General features: G+C 39.2%; 1 protein-coding gene across 3 annotated transcripts in view; it reads right to left on the bottom strand.

Moving 5' to 3' along the window:
- The window catches only part of satb2 (SATB homeobox 2), a 64512-nt gene that overhangs the window by 49105 nt on the left and 1557 nt on the right, over positions 1 to 13850 (bottom strand). For 2 of the 3 annotated variants that reach the window (XM_017706543.2, XM_017706540.2), the window contains exons 1-2: positions 13112 to 13325; positions 555 to 761 (exon numbers count right to left, since the gene is read on the bottom strand). In XM_017706543.2, coding sequence (XP_017562032.1) covers positions 555 to 723 — 169 coding nt within the window. In that variant the 5' untranslated portion in view covers positions 724 to 761; positions 13112 to 13325. Of the gene's footprint in view, positions 1 to 554; positions 762 to 13111; positions 13326 to 13850 lie in introns of those variants that run through there. The other variant, XM_017706542.2, reaches the window with a different exon arrangement.

Consider the following 13850-nt stretch of genomic DNA (forward strand, 5'->3'; position numbering starts at 1 on the left):
ATCAGACTCAGATTTTAAGGGCCCATTTCATGGAAAACTCAATTTCCCTTGATTACTGAAGTGATCTTTTGAAGTCATATGGAAAATATAGTTAAAGTTTCAAAACACACCATTAATTAATCTGTTCATGCATCCCATATATGGAAATGTTATTCCTATGATGTAATGAGGACCAACTCATTCTATATCTACCTATTCTGCTATACAGCAGTCAAGCCCTGCCCATTCATTTTGAAGTTCTATGGAGTGCCTTTTAAACGAGGCTCAACACAGGACAGCCAATCAGAAAAGAGCTTGTTTATCTTATGTCTGCAACAGAAAATAGCCTGTTCAATTCTAAAAAATAAATAGAGGTTAGAAAATGGTCAGGTAAAAATAATTTTGACCATTTTTGGTACATAAACCCACACATATGTTGAGTGGACTATAATGGAAAAATAAAATGCAAGAAAAATGTAAGATCTAAGCTCTCTAATGATTGTCTAAATTCAGACATACATGTAGACTATCGTGCAGATTGTGGAGAGGGATTTTTACAGCTTTTGGGGTCTTACCTCCAAAGGGTCTGTGTGGGGCCCCATTGTGACGACTGCGGGGCCCTGTTGGGCTGCCATTGAGCTCCAGGCGGCTCATCTTCCCTGGTGGAGGGCCGCTGAGGTCTGGGCTGGAGGAGGGGCGGCGTTCAGGACTGTCCCGCAGACGAGGGCTCTCTGATCTCTCCATCGCCCTCCACACTGGAACACTGGCCAGAGAGTATGGAGCTGAGAGAGAGAGATTTAGAGAGAAAGACAGAGAGAGACAGAGAGAGAGAGAGAGAGAGAGAGAGAGAGAAAAGCAAGGAAATAGAAAGGAAATAGATAAAATAACAGAGAGAAGGGGAGAGAGGCAGAGAAAGAAAAAGGGATAGAGAGAGGCAGGTAGAAATATACAATAAATGGGAGAAAGAATGGAGAAGAGAGGGAGAATAAAAGAAAGAAGCGGAAAGAAAAAAAAGCAGGGAGAAAAGCAGAGATGGAGAAAGAGAGAGGCGGAGTGAAGGAAAAAGAGAAAGACAAGTAGATGAAATGGTAGAGAGAAAGAGATGGGAAGAAAGAGTGAGAAGATGGAAATAGAATGAGAAAGGAAGAGGGAGAGAGAGAAGTAAAGAGAGAGAGACAGAAAAAAGGAGTGAAAAGAGAAAAATGACAACATAAGCAACAGTAAGAGAAAGAGAGAGAAGTGGAGAAAAGAAAACTGTAAATTTGTGTTTTTTAGACTCTGTTTGTTAGCATCTATTTGTTTTGTGAGCATCTGCCTTCATGAGAGTGAAATATAACTCATTCACATGCATGCAGTGGGCCTTTTTCTGATAACAGACATTCCACAACAAGATCCGCATCGCTGCTTATCATCAAGAAGGGCGCCAGAAGATCTGAAATGTCCGAATTACCCCCGGATTCTGTGTGTATAATCTTTTCTTTAGTTTGCACATTCACTACAGCTAAGTGTAGTGGCAGAGCTGAAGCTGAGGGCACTGTCCTCTAACCCACAGCACTGCTAGCTTATCACTGCAATCAACAAACACTGAGGCTGAGGCCCAGCACAGCGTTCTGCACCAGCGTCTACAGGGAATGTAAACTGGGCTTGTGTGGAGGGTGTACCGTGTGCCATTGGCACAATGTCATTCTGACTCCTGTAGCCAGCATGGGTATGTGTGCCTGTGTATGCACCCATGATTGTTGTGTGTTCCATTGGGCCTCCTTCCAAAGGTCCTTGTTTACCAGCCAAACCTTTAATATTGGTAATGCCCATCAGTGTAAAAGCCTGACTCACCTGCCAAGTCTGATAGAATGAGTAGCAAACTGGCCAAATGGAAGAGGACTCAAATTTACATATCATTCTGTGTATCTCCAAACATACAGAGAGAAAAAAAGGAGGGGGGTAGCACAAACCCTTCAGCATAACTCTATCTTTTGTTAATATGCACATGCTCAATACTTTTTTCCCTATTGCTGCAGCATGGAACAAAAAAAGGAGAAAAATTACGAGCTGGATTTAAATTTTCAAAATGAATAATAAATTAAAAACATTAGCCTCTGCATGATTAAAACGGCAAGGGCCGGGAAGCAAGCAGCATAAAGAAGGAGGGGAAAAGCACTTAAACGTCATTTGAGTGGAAATAAATGTGTTAGAGATCTAGGCGTGCATGAAGACTGATAGCCTCACTGTACTCTCCTATTCAAGAACAACAGAGCCACTAAAAGGCCTTAATGCAGCACTAGTGTTTACAACACAATACAACAATAGACACGCATGATTAGAATAACACACTCGCACATACCTACAGAATTTATAGCACCCATTAAACATAGCATTCCAACATAAAGTGGTCCATATGCCCCCATTCCCAAAGGTTTAAACTACTGTACCCATAAAGACAGCAATGAATTCACATCATTGAAGTGCAGTCACTCTAGAAGGAGTGAAGGATGAGACACCTGGGGAGAAGAATGTCATTCTCATCATTGTGTAGTATCCACTATTCACCTTATATTTTACTTTTGCTTTTTGTTTTTCTTTGGACATTTCTGCCTTTTGGAACTGAGTGCTTGCCCTACTAAAATCTCAGTGTTACAGGGAAATACACAGATTATTTTGACATTTCTGTATGATTAAATCATATGGAAATGTCAAAAACATGTTGAGATGTAAACTAATTCATTCAGAATGCGTTTGGTACAGTATGGTTCACTGTTGCTGAATGTCTTCACAGTGATGGTGACAGGAACCAGGGCTTGAATGCAAACACACTATTCAAAACCATCAGTGAACTTTATATGTGACTTCTTGGTTTTTAGCCTATAATTGCTTCCTGTGATGCATTAGGCCATTCAGATGTCTGGTTCCCATCACCATTGTTGTGAACAATTCTGATACGGTAAATTTATCTAGAATGGAGCATTTCATTAAGCCTCACTGCATGACTTTGTTTACATTTTAACCATTTAATTTTGCAGGAAATTAAAAAAAAAACTTTCACAGGCACAGTGGAAAGTCAAAGCTCTAAATACTGTGCCTAGGCTTATCTGCCTATACGTATTAGGTTACAGTGAGCCTAAATGACCAAGCACTTAACAAAAGCTCAACATCTTTAAAAGGTCTAGAAGAGGAAATACATGTTAGAGTAAAAGAAGCAGGTATAGTCACTGTTTATTTATTTAATTTTTTTATACATTTGGCCTTATTGTAACTCCTCCAGCCATCATAATTTTCCTGCATATTTTCCCTTTTAAGTTCATCACCCACTTTCATCTATTTATCAGCTGATTTGAGGCTGATTCCTTGTTCCTTCTTTACCTGTTCAAAACAGCACAAGTCCTAACCTGCCTGAGTTTAATGAGGCAACTGATCCCAATCAAGAACTCGTCTGGATCTTAGCTTCCATCAGTGTGCCTGTCTCTCTCTCTCTCTGTCTCTCTCTCTCTCTCTCTCTCTCTCTCTCACTCACTGTCAAACACTTTCCTCTCCAATTCTTTCGTCCTAAGCTACAAATGTTTGACAGAGGAGATAAGCCAGTTCCTGTGTCTCTGCTCTTACTGGGTGGTTATCCAAATGATGCTGAGGACTTAACTCCATCCATGAGATTACATCAGACAGCAGAGGGCTATGTGTCTAATTATGTCTCTAGCTGGTCAGTACAGGAATAGCTATATATCTTTGTTATGTGTGTTTTTTTTAGCTCTGTTAAGGCAAAGAGAATCAAAGGTTAATGCTGTCTTTTGACCCCTTAAATGACCAGCACCCAATGACAGATCCAAACTTTAATTACACACTTCTTTGGTTTAAGAATGACTTAGCCTGCACTGCACTCGGTATAGTATAATAATCCTTAGGATGCACTAAGACTGGGATTTTAAGTTGTTAATTTACTCCTATTACCTCATCATCGCCATTTTCCAGCCTCTCTTTATCCCTTACAATATCCTATGTTTCTTAAATTCTAATTTTTTCCTTAAGGTCCACTCATAACATTTGCTTGGTTTTATGTGTTAAAAACAGCTGCAATTCTTTAATTTGCATTAGCATTTTCCAACCTCTTTTCATCTATTAGAATTAAACATGTTGTTATTATACTGTTACAACTATTATATGCAAATGATCTCTGTCCTGACTGTCTTATTCATGCAGAGCTGAAAAGTTCCCATATAATTGTTTGAACCAAATGGTAGATTATATTACTTAAAACACTTTTATTTTAAAAAAACAAGGTAAATTTAGTTTTCCCTTACATGGGCCCTTTAAATAGTTTGTTTTTACTACTGTGGCTTTAAGACAGATATGTGTAAACTGTCTCTGTTGAGATAGGCTCTCCTATATTGTACCTCACTCAAAAAGCAGTCTGGGCTGCAACACTCCTTCAACATAAATAGGCGAAGTTAAACTCTAGGCTGAATATATATGCAAATATGTTGGGGCTTTTTGACCTCAAAGAAAAAAATTATTCAAAATGGACTGTTTTGCATCTTAAATTTCATATATGTGCTATATAGATTGGGGAGTGAATGGTACGGTTTGAAGCTTTACCAGTCTTTACAAACTATTAAATTTTTTTTAAAGTAGAAAAGCTTGTTTTTATATGGTAAGTTACACAGTCTAAATGCTCTTTATGCCAATTTTAAATAGGCAATGACAATAAAATAATCTAAGCCAAAAATGTATAGATTTTTATCACAAACTACCACTGCAAGCAAATATTAAAAGGAATACATTTCAGACTTTAGGCACCTCTTATTATTACTCTGATTAAACAAATGTTCTGGCAGCAAATAAGCTACTAATGATTTGAATTCTGGTCTAAATATATGTTCGTGCTTGTTCAGAACAGCAACGAAGGCAGAGGCCGAGGCAGCATTATCACTATTAATGTTACGTTAACCCATGTAAACCCCTATGCATCTGCTAGACTACATGGTTTATTATGTTACAGAATTTTTTAAGTGTAGATGCCCACAAAATAATGAACTCACTGTTGCCCAGCAATATGATTATTGTTAGAATTTGTCAAAGCTAAAACTTTTATGTTGAAATACTTGCATCCACAATGCCATAACCCAACCAAGAACCCTTTACCTTCATAAGAGTAGTAACCATGGGAATGCATAATACAGGTCAGCTATAATTGGCTGTAGAGTACTGAAATTCTATTCTTATTACATGTAAAATTGAACCTTAAATGTAAAAGTTGCTTTGGCGTTCAAACAACTCGGAAAAAAGGAGACAAATAAGCAGAGACTGAAAAACTAGCTAGGCCAAATTTACAATCAAAAAGGCTGTAGTTATGTCCCTATTATAAGTGACATCTATAATCAACACTGTATCACGTCAAATATTGGGAAACAGTTGTCATTATACAATGCTTATGTAAATTTATTGGTCGCGTTCAAGATACATACACTCTAACAATATCTGTTTAACAGTTTAAGCATCACAGATAAAAGAGCAATCAGTGCCAGTTATCTTCTACAATAATAGATAGACTGAATGATAACTTGTCAGGAAGACAAATGCCAAATCTTAATAAACCATTAAAGCCATCTGCAGATGAACAAAAGACTTCTAAATAATGTGATGTTTTGTGACGACTGTGTGGAAGGTCAGCGTGAAAGGCAGGTTAAAGTTTAAAGAACCTTCCTCTAAAGAATCTTTGAGTGGATGGTTCTTTATTGATGTGTGAGGAGGCTTTCTAAGGGTAGTGTAAAAGTTCTACACCAATTAAAGGCTTTTCCTAGAAGTGTACATTAAAGGCAAGAACCATTTAAGAGAGCAGCTACGTGTTAGAGCATTGCCCAGCGGCTGTTATGTTTAGTGCTGGCTGAGAGAAGCCAGGTTTGGGAGTGGAACAGAATTCATGTCCCGAGAGGCTACGGTTTCCAAACTCCAATGACCGCACACTGCTTCCCTACCTCTCTGTCTCTCTCTCTTACTCACTCCCACTCTTTCTATGGCTTCTGCACTGCTCGTTCTTGCTCTTGCGCTCCTATCCTCTCTCCTGCTCCCTTGTTCCTCTGGCAGAGAGAGAGAGAGAGAAAGAGAGAGCCATTTCTGCCACACACAGGAAACGAAGGGTAGTAAACGCTACACTACTGACCTCAGTGCACGTTCACACTGTCCATGTAAACAACAAGGAGAAAGCTAGCGAGAGAGAAGCTGGGAGAATACATCAAAGCGTGATGTAGCCAAGACTGATGGGCCCCTTAAACTTAGCTGTCTGTGTTGCTCTCTATAAAAAATCACAGACAAAATTCAGTCCATTTCATACAGCATATCACACAGCATTGGAAACCACACAAGCAAGTCTATGTGAGATTGCTTAACAATTCTACGCAGGCCACAACTCTGCAGACTTCAGGGTTCTGCCTTATTAAACCCACCTGATTCAACTCATCAGCTAATTAGCAAGGCCCTCATCAATTAAATTCAGAGAGCTAGACAAGGGAAACGCTGATCTGAACACTGATGTTTGACTTGCCATTTTTAAGGCAAGCATGCAAAGATTTAGTTTGGACAGTGCTAACTGGTGCAGTATAAATTACCTTTGCATGTTAGCTACATTAACTTCGTAGCTACAGTGCAAAACTAAAGAAGCACTTCAACTTCAGACACCAAAGATACTTCAGCCAAATGACTACACACTTAAAAAACAAAGGTATTAAAAAGGAATTTCCACAGGATTTAAAATGTTGGGGATATAAAAGAAAACATTACATTTGGCCTGTGCAAAAGTTATAGCACATTTTATATTTTATGTTTTTCAAAATGTGAAACTTAGCAAATAAATGAAAATTGTGGATTAAAAATGAGAATACATGCATTAGAAATATCATTTTTAATTTTTTTCTCTGCAGATCATGAGCTAACTTACTTTCACTTTGACTGGGGTGACCAAACGTGTGATGTGTGGACCTACACTTTAATTCTACATTCTGTTTAACTGCATAATGTACATATTCGTCTTATAATAGTTACAGAACAATGCACAGTAGTTACAGAAATATGTCAAATGAATATTTAACCTATTCTCTATCTGTTACATTCTGTTTCAGCAACTGCCCATTGCCTTCTATCATAAAGGTGCTTTGAATTTGAAGTGTTTTCTGTTTTTTTTTTGTTTTTTTTACAAAGTACAGGGAAACGTTGAAGATATGTAAAGACTGGGCTGAAATATGTAGGAGTATTCCTTCAAGACTGTAGATTAAAAATTGAATAATAAGCTTAGTGATTGGTAATGGGTTTGACAATGGGACCATTATCAGCACGATTAGTGGAGAGGAGAGAGGATGACCCAAGTGATGACAGAACGAACAGTCATAATTCACTGACCTCTCAATTTATCAACTCTTCCAAAAGAGCATGATAAAACCAGCCCTTTACCCAGTACTTAATAACAACTAATAGACAGAAATGTAAATGAAGGCTGAGATAAAGCTGGGTTTGTACTGTGCTGCACTATTAGCCCATATCTGTGTGCTGGCGACGTGTGAAGGCGTTAACCTTGCTGGCCAGGGAATAGCTGCGTGACAATCATTTATTGCAGGGTTATTAAAATATGGGCCCAGTTGGAGCACTGATAAAAAGTGAGTGGAGGGTTGGAGGGACGTCAGTGAAGGCCCCTGCAGTGTCTCTTCTGCACAGGTGTTTGTTGGGAAGGACGGAAAAGACAGATAACAACTTATCAGCTATGCAGATCACAGCATAACCAGCACAGGTAATTAAACAGACTTTACACATAAGACAAACTGTGAGGAGACTTAGACATTTAATGTCTAATATCTGTGCAAAAGTCCACCCTTCATCTACTTAATTTTCAGACAAATCATTACATACTTCTATAGCCTAAGAACAGCTGAACTAGAGGTCCTTGTAGTCATTGAATAATAAGCCATAGTATGTAATAAGCCTGGTATTTTAAGGGGTTAATAGCTGTTTTGACTAGAAATTAAATAAACGAAGGGTGGTCTCTGACTTTGGAACACTAATGTATGTGCTGTATGGTTCATAAGCAGGCAGCCAATAAGCTGTGTGATTAGCATGAGATTAAGGAGTAAAAAAGGAAAAAGGACTGGCCAAATATTCCGATGCCCACACGCTGCGCAGGTGTAAATGTACTGTGTGGCAAAGAAACACAATCGGTGGCTGAAAGCAGAGGGTGCAGCGGCCCTTCTGGAGAACATGTTTAGCTTGCTCATAAACATCTCATTTGATAGTAAAAGATAAAGAGTTGGAGGCAGGACTTTATTACAATTGCATGTGTGTACACACACTCACACACACAGGCAAGAACATATGTGCATGCACACACACACACACACACCCATATGCTAACCACAGAGCAGTCTCGCTGCTCTGACACTTTCAAGGACCACACACTGACTCACAGGAATAACTCTCACAGTTGTCACACATGGAAGACAAGCACACTTAGCAGGACTGTAAAATACTCACACACGTGCAGAGATACATACAAACATACACAGATACACACAGACACAAGCATCCACATGCTGAGATCTGCAGCCTACACTGCACTGTCTAAAAAGGTATCGCACAGGTACATCTTTGTTCATCAAATAAGTTGCAAGGTGCATATTTGCAACATTTGTACCATTTTATTACCTAAAGCTTTAAAGGGTCCATATTATGAACTTTGCCTCACTTTTTGAAACAAACATTTTGAAGTAATAAGTAAACACAAAGTTTTAAATCGTATCCATATATGGGAACAGTCCACTTCAAATTCACTGTTTCTGTGACATCACAAGGACCAGAGCATTTACATATTCAGCCTACATCAGTTTAGTCCCGCCCACTCATATTGATGTTCTAGTGTTTCAACTCTGAGTGTTTCTTGAATGAGACACAGCCAATCAGAATAAAGCTCATTCATCTGTATCAGTCTAAAAGGTTTAATTCTAAGGAAGAAAGAGAGGTTGGAAAATGTCCTTGTTACAGTGAATTAGGAGCATTTTTGGTGCATAAACAAAATAAATGTTATGGCTGAAAAAAATAAAATGCAACTAAAATATAGGGCCCTTTAAAGAAAGATATATTAAAAAGCCTTGAGTCAAAACAGGGTGTATGGACTCAATGCCACATAAAACAATACATACCCTTAAAGTATAGGTATAAGGTAACACCCCAGCAATAGTTTAGTACCTTATGTTATGAGAGTGTACTAAGGCAACAAAGTCATTTTTTAATATTTGGGAGCCCTAGGCATCATTTGTTTGAGTGGAGGAGAGCCCCACAGCCCACCTAGGTCCATGATATTATTTTGTACACCAGAATAGAACAAAAACTAATGCTAAATTAATCTCAAGAAAGAAAGAATGTAAGAAAATCTCTGGACTCAATGTACTTTTCATTAGTAATTTAAAATAGCCTTTTTAATTACATACTCAGGGTCCCCTGGTGGCTTGGGGGCCTTATAGCTTCTACTGCTTATAGCTAGAAACAACCCTGGAAGGCAACAATCAGAGTGTGAAATGCTTTGGTGGCAAATTGAAAAGAAATCTCCACACCCCTGTAAATAAACTTCATCTCTACTTAGCCTTAATTTAGGACAAAAGTTGAGAGTGTTGGGAGTTCTATTAATAACATGTATTCTAGATTAAATTCATAAACAACAAAACTGGACAGCATTTAAAACTAAGCACACAAAGCCTGTGTTCTTACACCACTGAATTAAATAGCTTACATAGAAGAATGAAGGAAAAACATCTAAAACCTCACAAAATGGAATTAGCGGAAAAGAAAACTAATTTGGATCTAAAATAAACTTGATTAAGATAAAACGAGGAGAAATCAAATAGCCTTTGGCTTTGTGCAATAATGGCTGTGGTCTTGAAACAGAGAAGAGTCTAAAAGAGGTATTGGATGATACTGCAGCACAGGGCTTCATTTGAGGGGTGAAGCAAGGGTAAGACAAAAATCCCTCTTTGGAAAACTGCCCCACTTCTTCCTTCATACATTAATGTTCCTTTTTATCACCTAAGTTGTCCACAGATATTTTCACTTCACTCATACAAGGGATTTGCCCTAGAGGTCAACCCGCCAATCGGCTTACATAAGCTACAGTTTAACACTGGGGCTGCCTAAAGACCAGCAGTGTTAAAGAGCCACTCTGCAAACTAAAGCAGAAAATATACTCACTTTACTCCATTCAGTACAACAAGAAGTTTTTGTGTTTGCTCTAAATCTGAGGCTGGATGACAGAAGAGGCTACTGAGGAATAATGAGAGGTCTGTATATCAGATAAACCTCTCTGCTGCCGAGATCAATTTTAGATTTTTCTATTAGAACTTGTCCAAAGAAGAAAGAAAAAAAGCAAACTGCCATGAGGCCAAGTTTATTCGAAAGAATATTGGACACAATACAACTTCAACATGAGCTATGGTTGCCATAAACATGTAACCCCCTCCCCCTCAGGCTTGCAAGAGTGGCTCCTCAAATGCAATTTACTTTCATGAAAGTTTCTTGTATGACATAAACTGAAGTCTGAACTGACAGGAAAAAAATCTCACCTGTAACATGATACCAAGTCATGCTTTCACCATGTGCTTTTGCTTTTTAAATTTGACCTATTTAGACTACTTGAGAGTTTGAGTCACTATTAAGCAAACAGGAGTAAGAAGTTCCTCAGTTCCACAAGCTGATTACTGATTGATTTTTCTACAGTAACTCTAATGAGGTGCAGTTCATCTATAATTTTAGACAAAATGATAGCAAAATAAGAAGAATAGAGTCTAAAATATTTCAGTTTCAGTTATAACTTTTTTCAAAGCTATTAAGAACAAAATCAAAATTTTATGTTCTGGCCTTCACGGAAAAAAAATCTTGGGACAATAAACTCCAGTTTATTGTAGACCCCAGATTTGGACCGTTTTGTTATTACTTTTTCTAACTTTATAAAAACGCTCGTTGTACGCTGTTTTATTTTGGAGGTCTGCGCGATTTTAACGAAGTTCATATGACAGTTGTACAGTTGTGGTCGTGTGTATATTTATACTATTATATGTGATGAATCCACTGCTTTGCTAAAATCGCACACGTATTCGCGCAGATATGTAAGGTTTTCGCTTTTGTGGTCTTTATTTCGCTCTCGCGCCCTCAGGCCACAGAATATATACACGACGTAACCAGCGTTAAACCTCTGCAAAACCGCCAGAGATGCGCGATTAATAATGTATCGGCCTATTTGAGACTTTTATTATAGAAGTGAAAATGAATTAGTGAAAAGAATTAAATTAGAGTGACTGATAACTTTTAATCGCCAGCAAATCCTTGCAAATTCAATCCAACCGGATTTCTACCAAAGCAAAGAAAGATCCAGACGCAGCAACAGTTAAAACGACCTGACTGCGCTTTTACAGGTTTCACAGAGATCACGAAGCCAAAAAGACTCTGATACGCTATTATCAATTAAATGGCTGTGTACAGAGAGAGAAGATGGCAGGAATGAGTCTCATTGTATTCCACAACACTAAAGCAGCGCTGAGAAAGTTGTGGTGGGAGATAAAACGGTATCAGAACCAAATACCAAAGGACTGTACACACCAAATGGACTGAAAGGAGAGAGGAAAGAACATAAACACATACTTTCTAACCCTGAGTGTCTAATAGCGTGTCTAATGACTCTTACACAGAGCTCGTGTGTGTGTGTGTGCATGCGTGTGTGTGTGTGTGTGTGTGGTAAGCGGTGGTCTTCACTCGTTCATGTGGTGTTAATATGAGCGCTGTGTAAAGAAGAAAAACTCCAGAAAAACTCTTCCCGACTGAAAGACCTTACAAGCTGATACAGGATGAAGAGCGGAGTGAAGTGAGGCACCAGAGCAGGAAGGTGTCAGTATTAAAATCAGCGCCCAAAACATTCAGAGTGTCTGAAAGAGGAAAGAGCGGCTCGTTCTGTCCTGATAAAAGCACTTCAGTGTTCAGCTTTACAGCCCAAACACCAGCAAACTAATAACACAACTGCTCAAACCACAGCGATAACAGACTCGTCTGAGTGAGTTTCTACAGTACACAGTGATGTAATGTTAGTTAACGTGTTTAAAATCTTCTCCAAAAGAGTTTAAGACAGATGTTTTTAGGAGAATCAATTTGCTGTAGGTGCGCGATGAATAACTGGCGTAACAGAAATAATCCACAGTTAAGAGTTTTTATTAATCTTTTCAATTAATTTAACGCTTTAGCTATTAATGTTATTTAAAAATGATGATGATGATTATTATTATTATTATTATCATCATCAGTAGTATTAGTTGTAGTATTAGTAGTATTGGCCTATTATTATATTAATATTGCTGCCGTAATAATAGCACAATATTACACCAAAACAACAGAAACTAAAAAATAAAAATAAAGAAAATAAATAATAGTAATAATAATAATAATAATAATAATAATAATAATAATAATAATAATAATCAGCATTATTATCAACATTTCTAATTTTGTCTGCTCGTCTCCTGCATACTGGGGATTTTTCAGAATACAGCTCCTTTAAGTATTTAATCAGAAATACACTAATCTAAACATCACTGATGTATGGAAGGTGATTTAATGTATTGTCTGTAAATTGAAGCTGTGTAAGTGTTGAAGAGAGTTTCAGGAGCAAATATGTGGCGGTTAAATTATCAGATTTACGAGCCCAATTCATTTCTAACATCTTCAGTAAACGGGTGATGTATAAGGGGGAAAAGTTTTCCGCCTCACTGATGTCTGCAGTACTTGGATCTGCGAACTGGAACACGCATCTCGGTCTAAACAGCGCAACTACAACAGCTTAACGAAGTGACTGTCAGTCCGCTCGGCTGTAGTCAGTCTGCTCAGCTGAGTGACTGAAAACGAGCTGTGAAGCGCTTTAATGTAGTGCAATATGAAAATACGAGCGCGGAGCGCGGAGCGTCGTGGAGCTGGACGAGCCCATAGTCAGTCTACGGGCAGCACGTACGGACTGAATGTCCTCTGGGAAAAGTCTCAGTTTAGTCTGAAAGCTGGTTTGTGCGGACAGCAGCGGTACTGCACACAGCAGCAGAGAAGCGGAGAATTAAAGGCAGTCTGGAGGTGAACTTACTGCTTATGGCGTGCTGGTACCTGGACTGGCCGTCGACAGGACTTTGTCCATTGAGTAAAAGTAGAGAATCCAGGGCTGGACGGGGTCAGCTGCGCTCCACTCTGCACTGCGACTGCAACTGAGAGGCGGCGAGTGGACAGAACTGGAGACAGAGCGGTGTGTGTGTGTGTGTGAGAGAGAGAGAGAGAGAGAGAGAGAGAGAGAGGGAGAGAGAGAGAGAGAGAGAGAGAGAGAGAGAGAGAGGGGGAGAGAGAGAGAGAGAGAGAGAGAGCTCAAACGTGCCAGAGCCACTATTTCCCGGTAAGGATGTGTGTGTGAGTGTGTGTGTCCGTCTCGTGCCTGTAGAGTTTCGCCGGTCTCGGCTCGAGCTCTTCAGCCTCGCGCAGGCGACGAAAAAAACAGTCAGAGAGAAACTAAAGAAGAGCTTCTCGCGCGCACTGACCACAGAACAGCACTATAGAGAGAAAGAGGCAGAGAAGACACAGAGAGAAAGAGTTAAAGAAACACCGCGGAGGAAAAAGGAGCGAGAGCGACGGTGAGAGTGTGTCACTTTCAATCTGACCGCGCGCAGCACTGCTCTGACTGACAGAGAGGGGGAGTGGAGAAGGGGGGGTGAGAGGGCGGAACAGAGCGCAAACGTGGAAGAGAGAGAGAGAGAGAGAGAGAGAGAAACAGAGAGGGAGACAGTCAATTCATTAATTCTCTCCATGTCCTCTGCGTTGGCAATAAAGCTCCAAAC

The sequence above is a fragment of the Pygocentrus nattereri genome, chromosome 6 (assembly GCF_015220715.1).
Source record: "Pygocentrus nattereri isolate fPygNat1 chromosome 6, fPygNat1.pri, whole genome shotgun sequence".
In the NCBI taxonomy this organism is placed as follows: domain Eukaryota; kingdom Metazoa; phylum Chordata; class Actinopteri; order Characiformes; family Serrasalmidae; genus Pygocentrus; species Pygocentrus nattereri.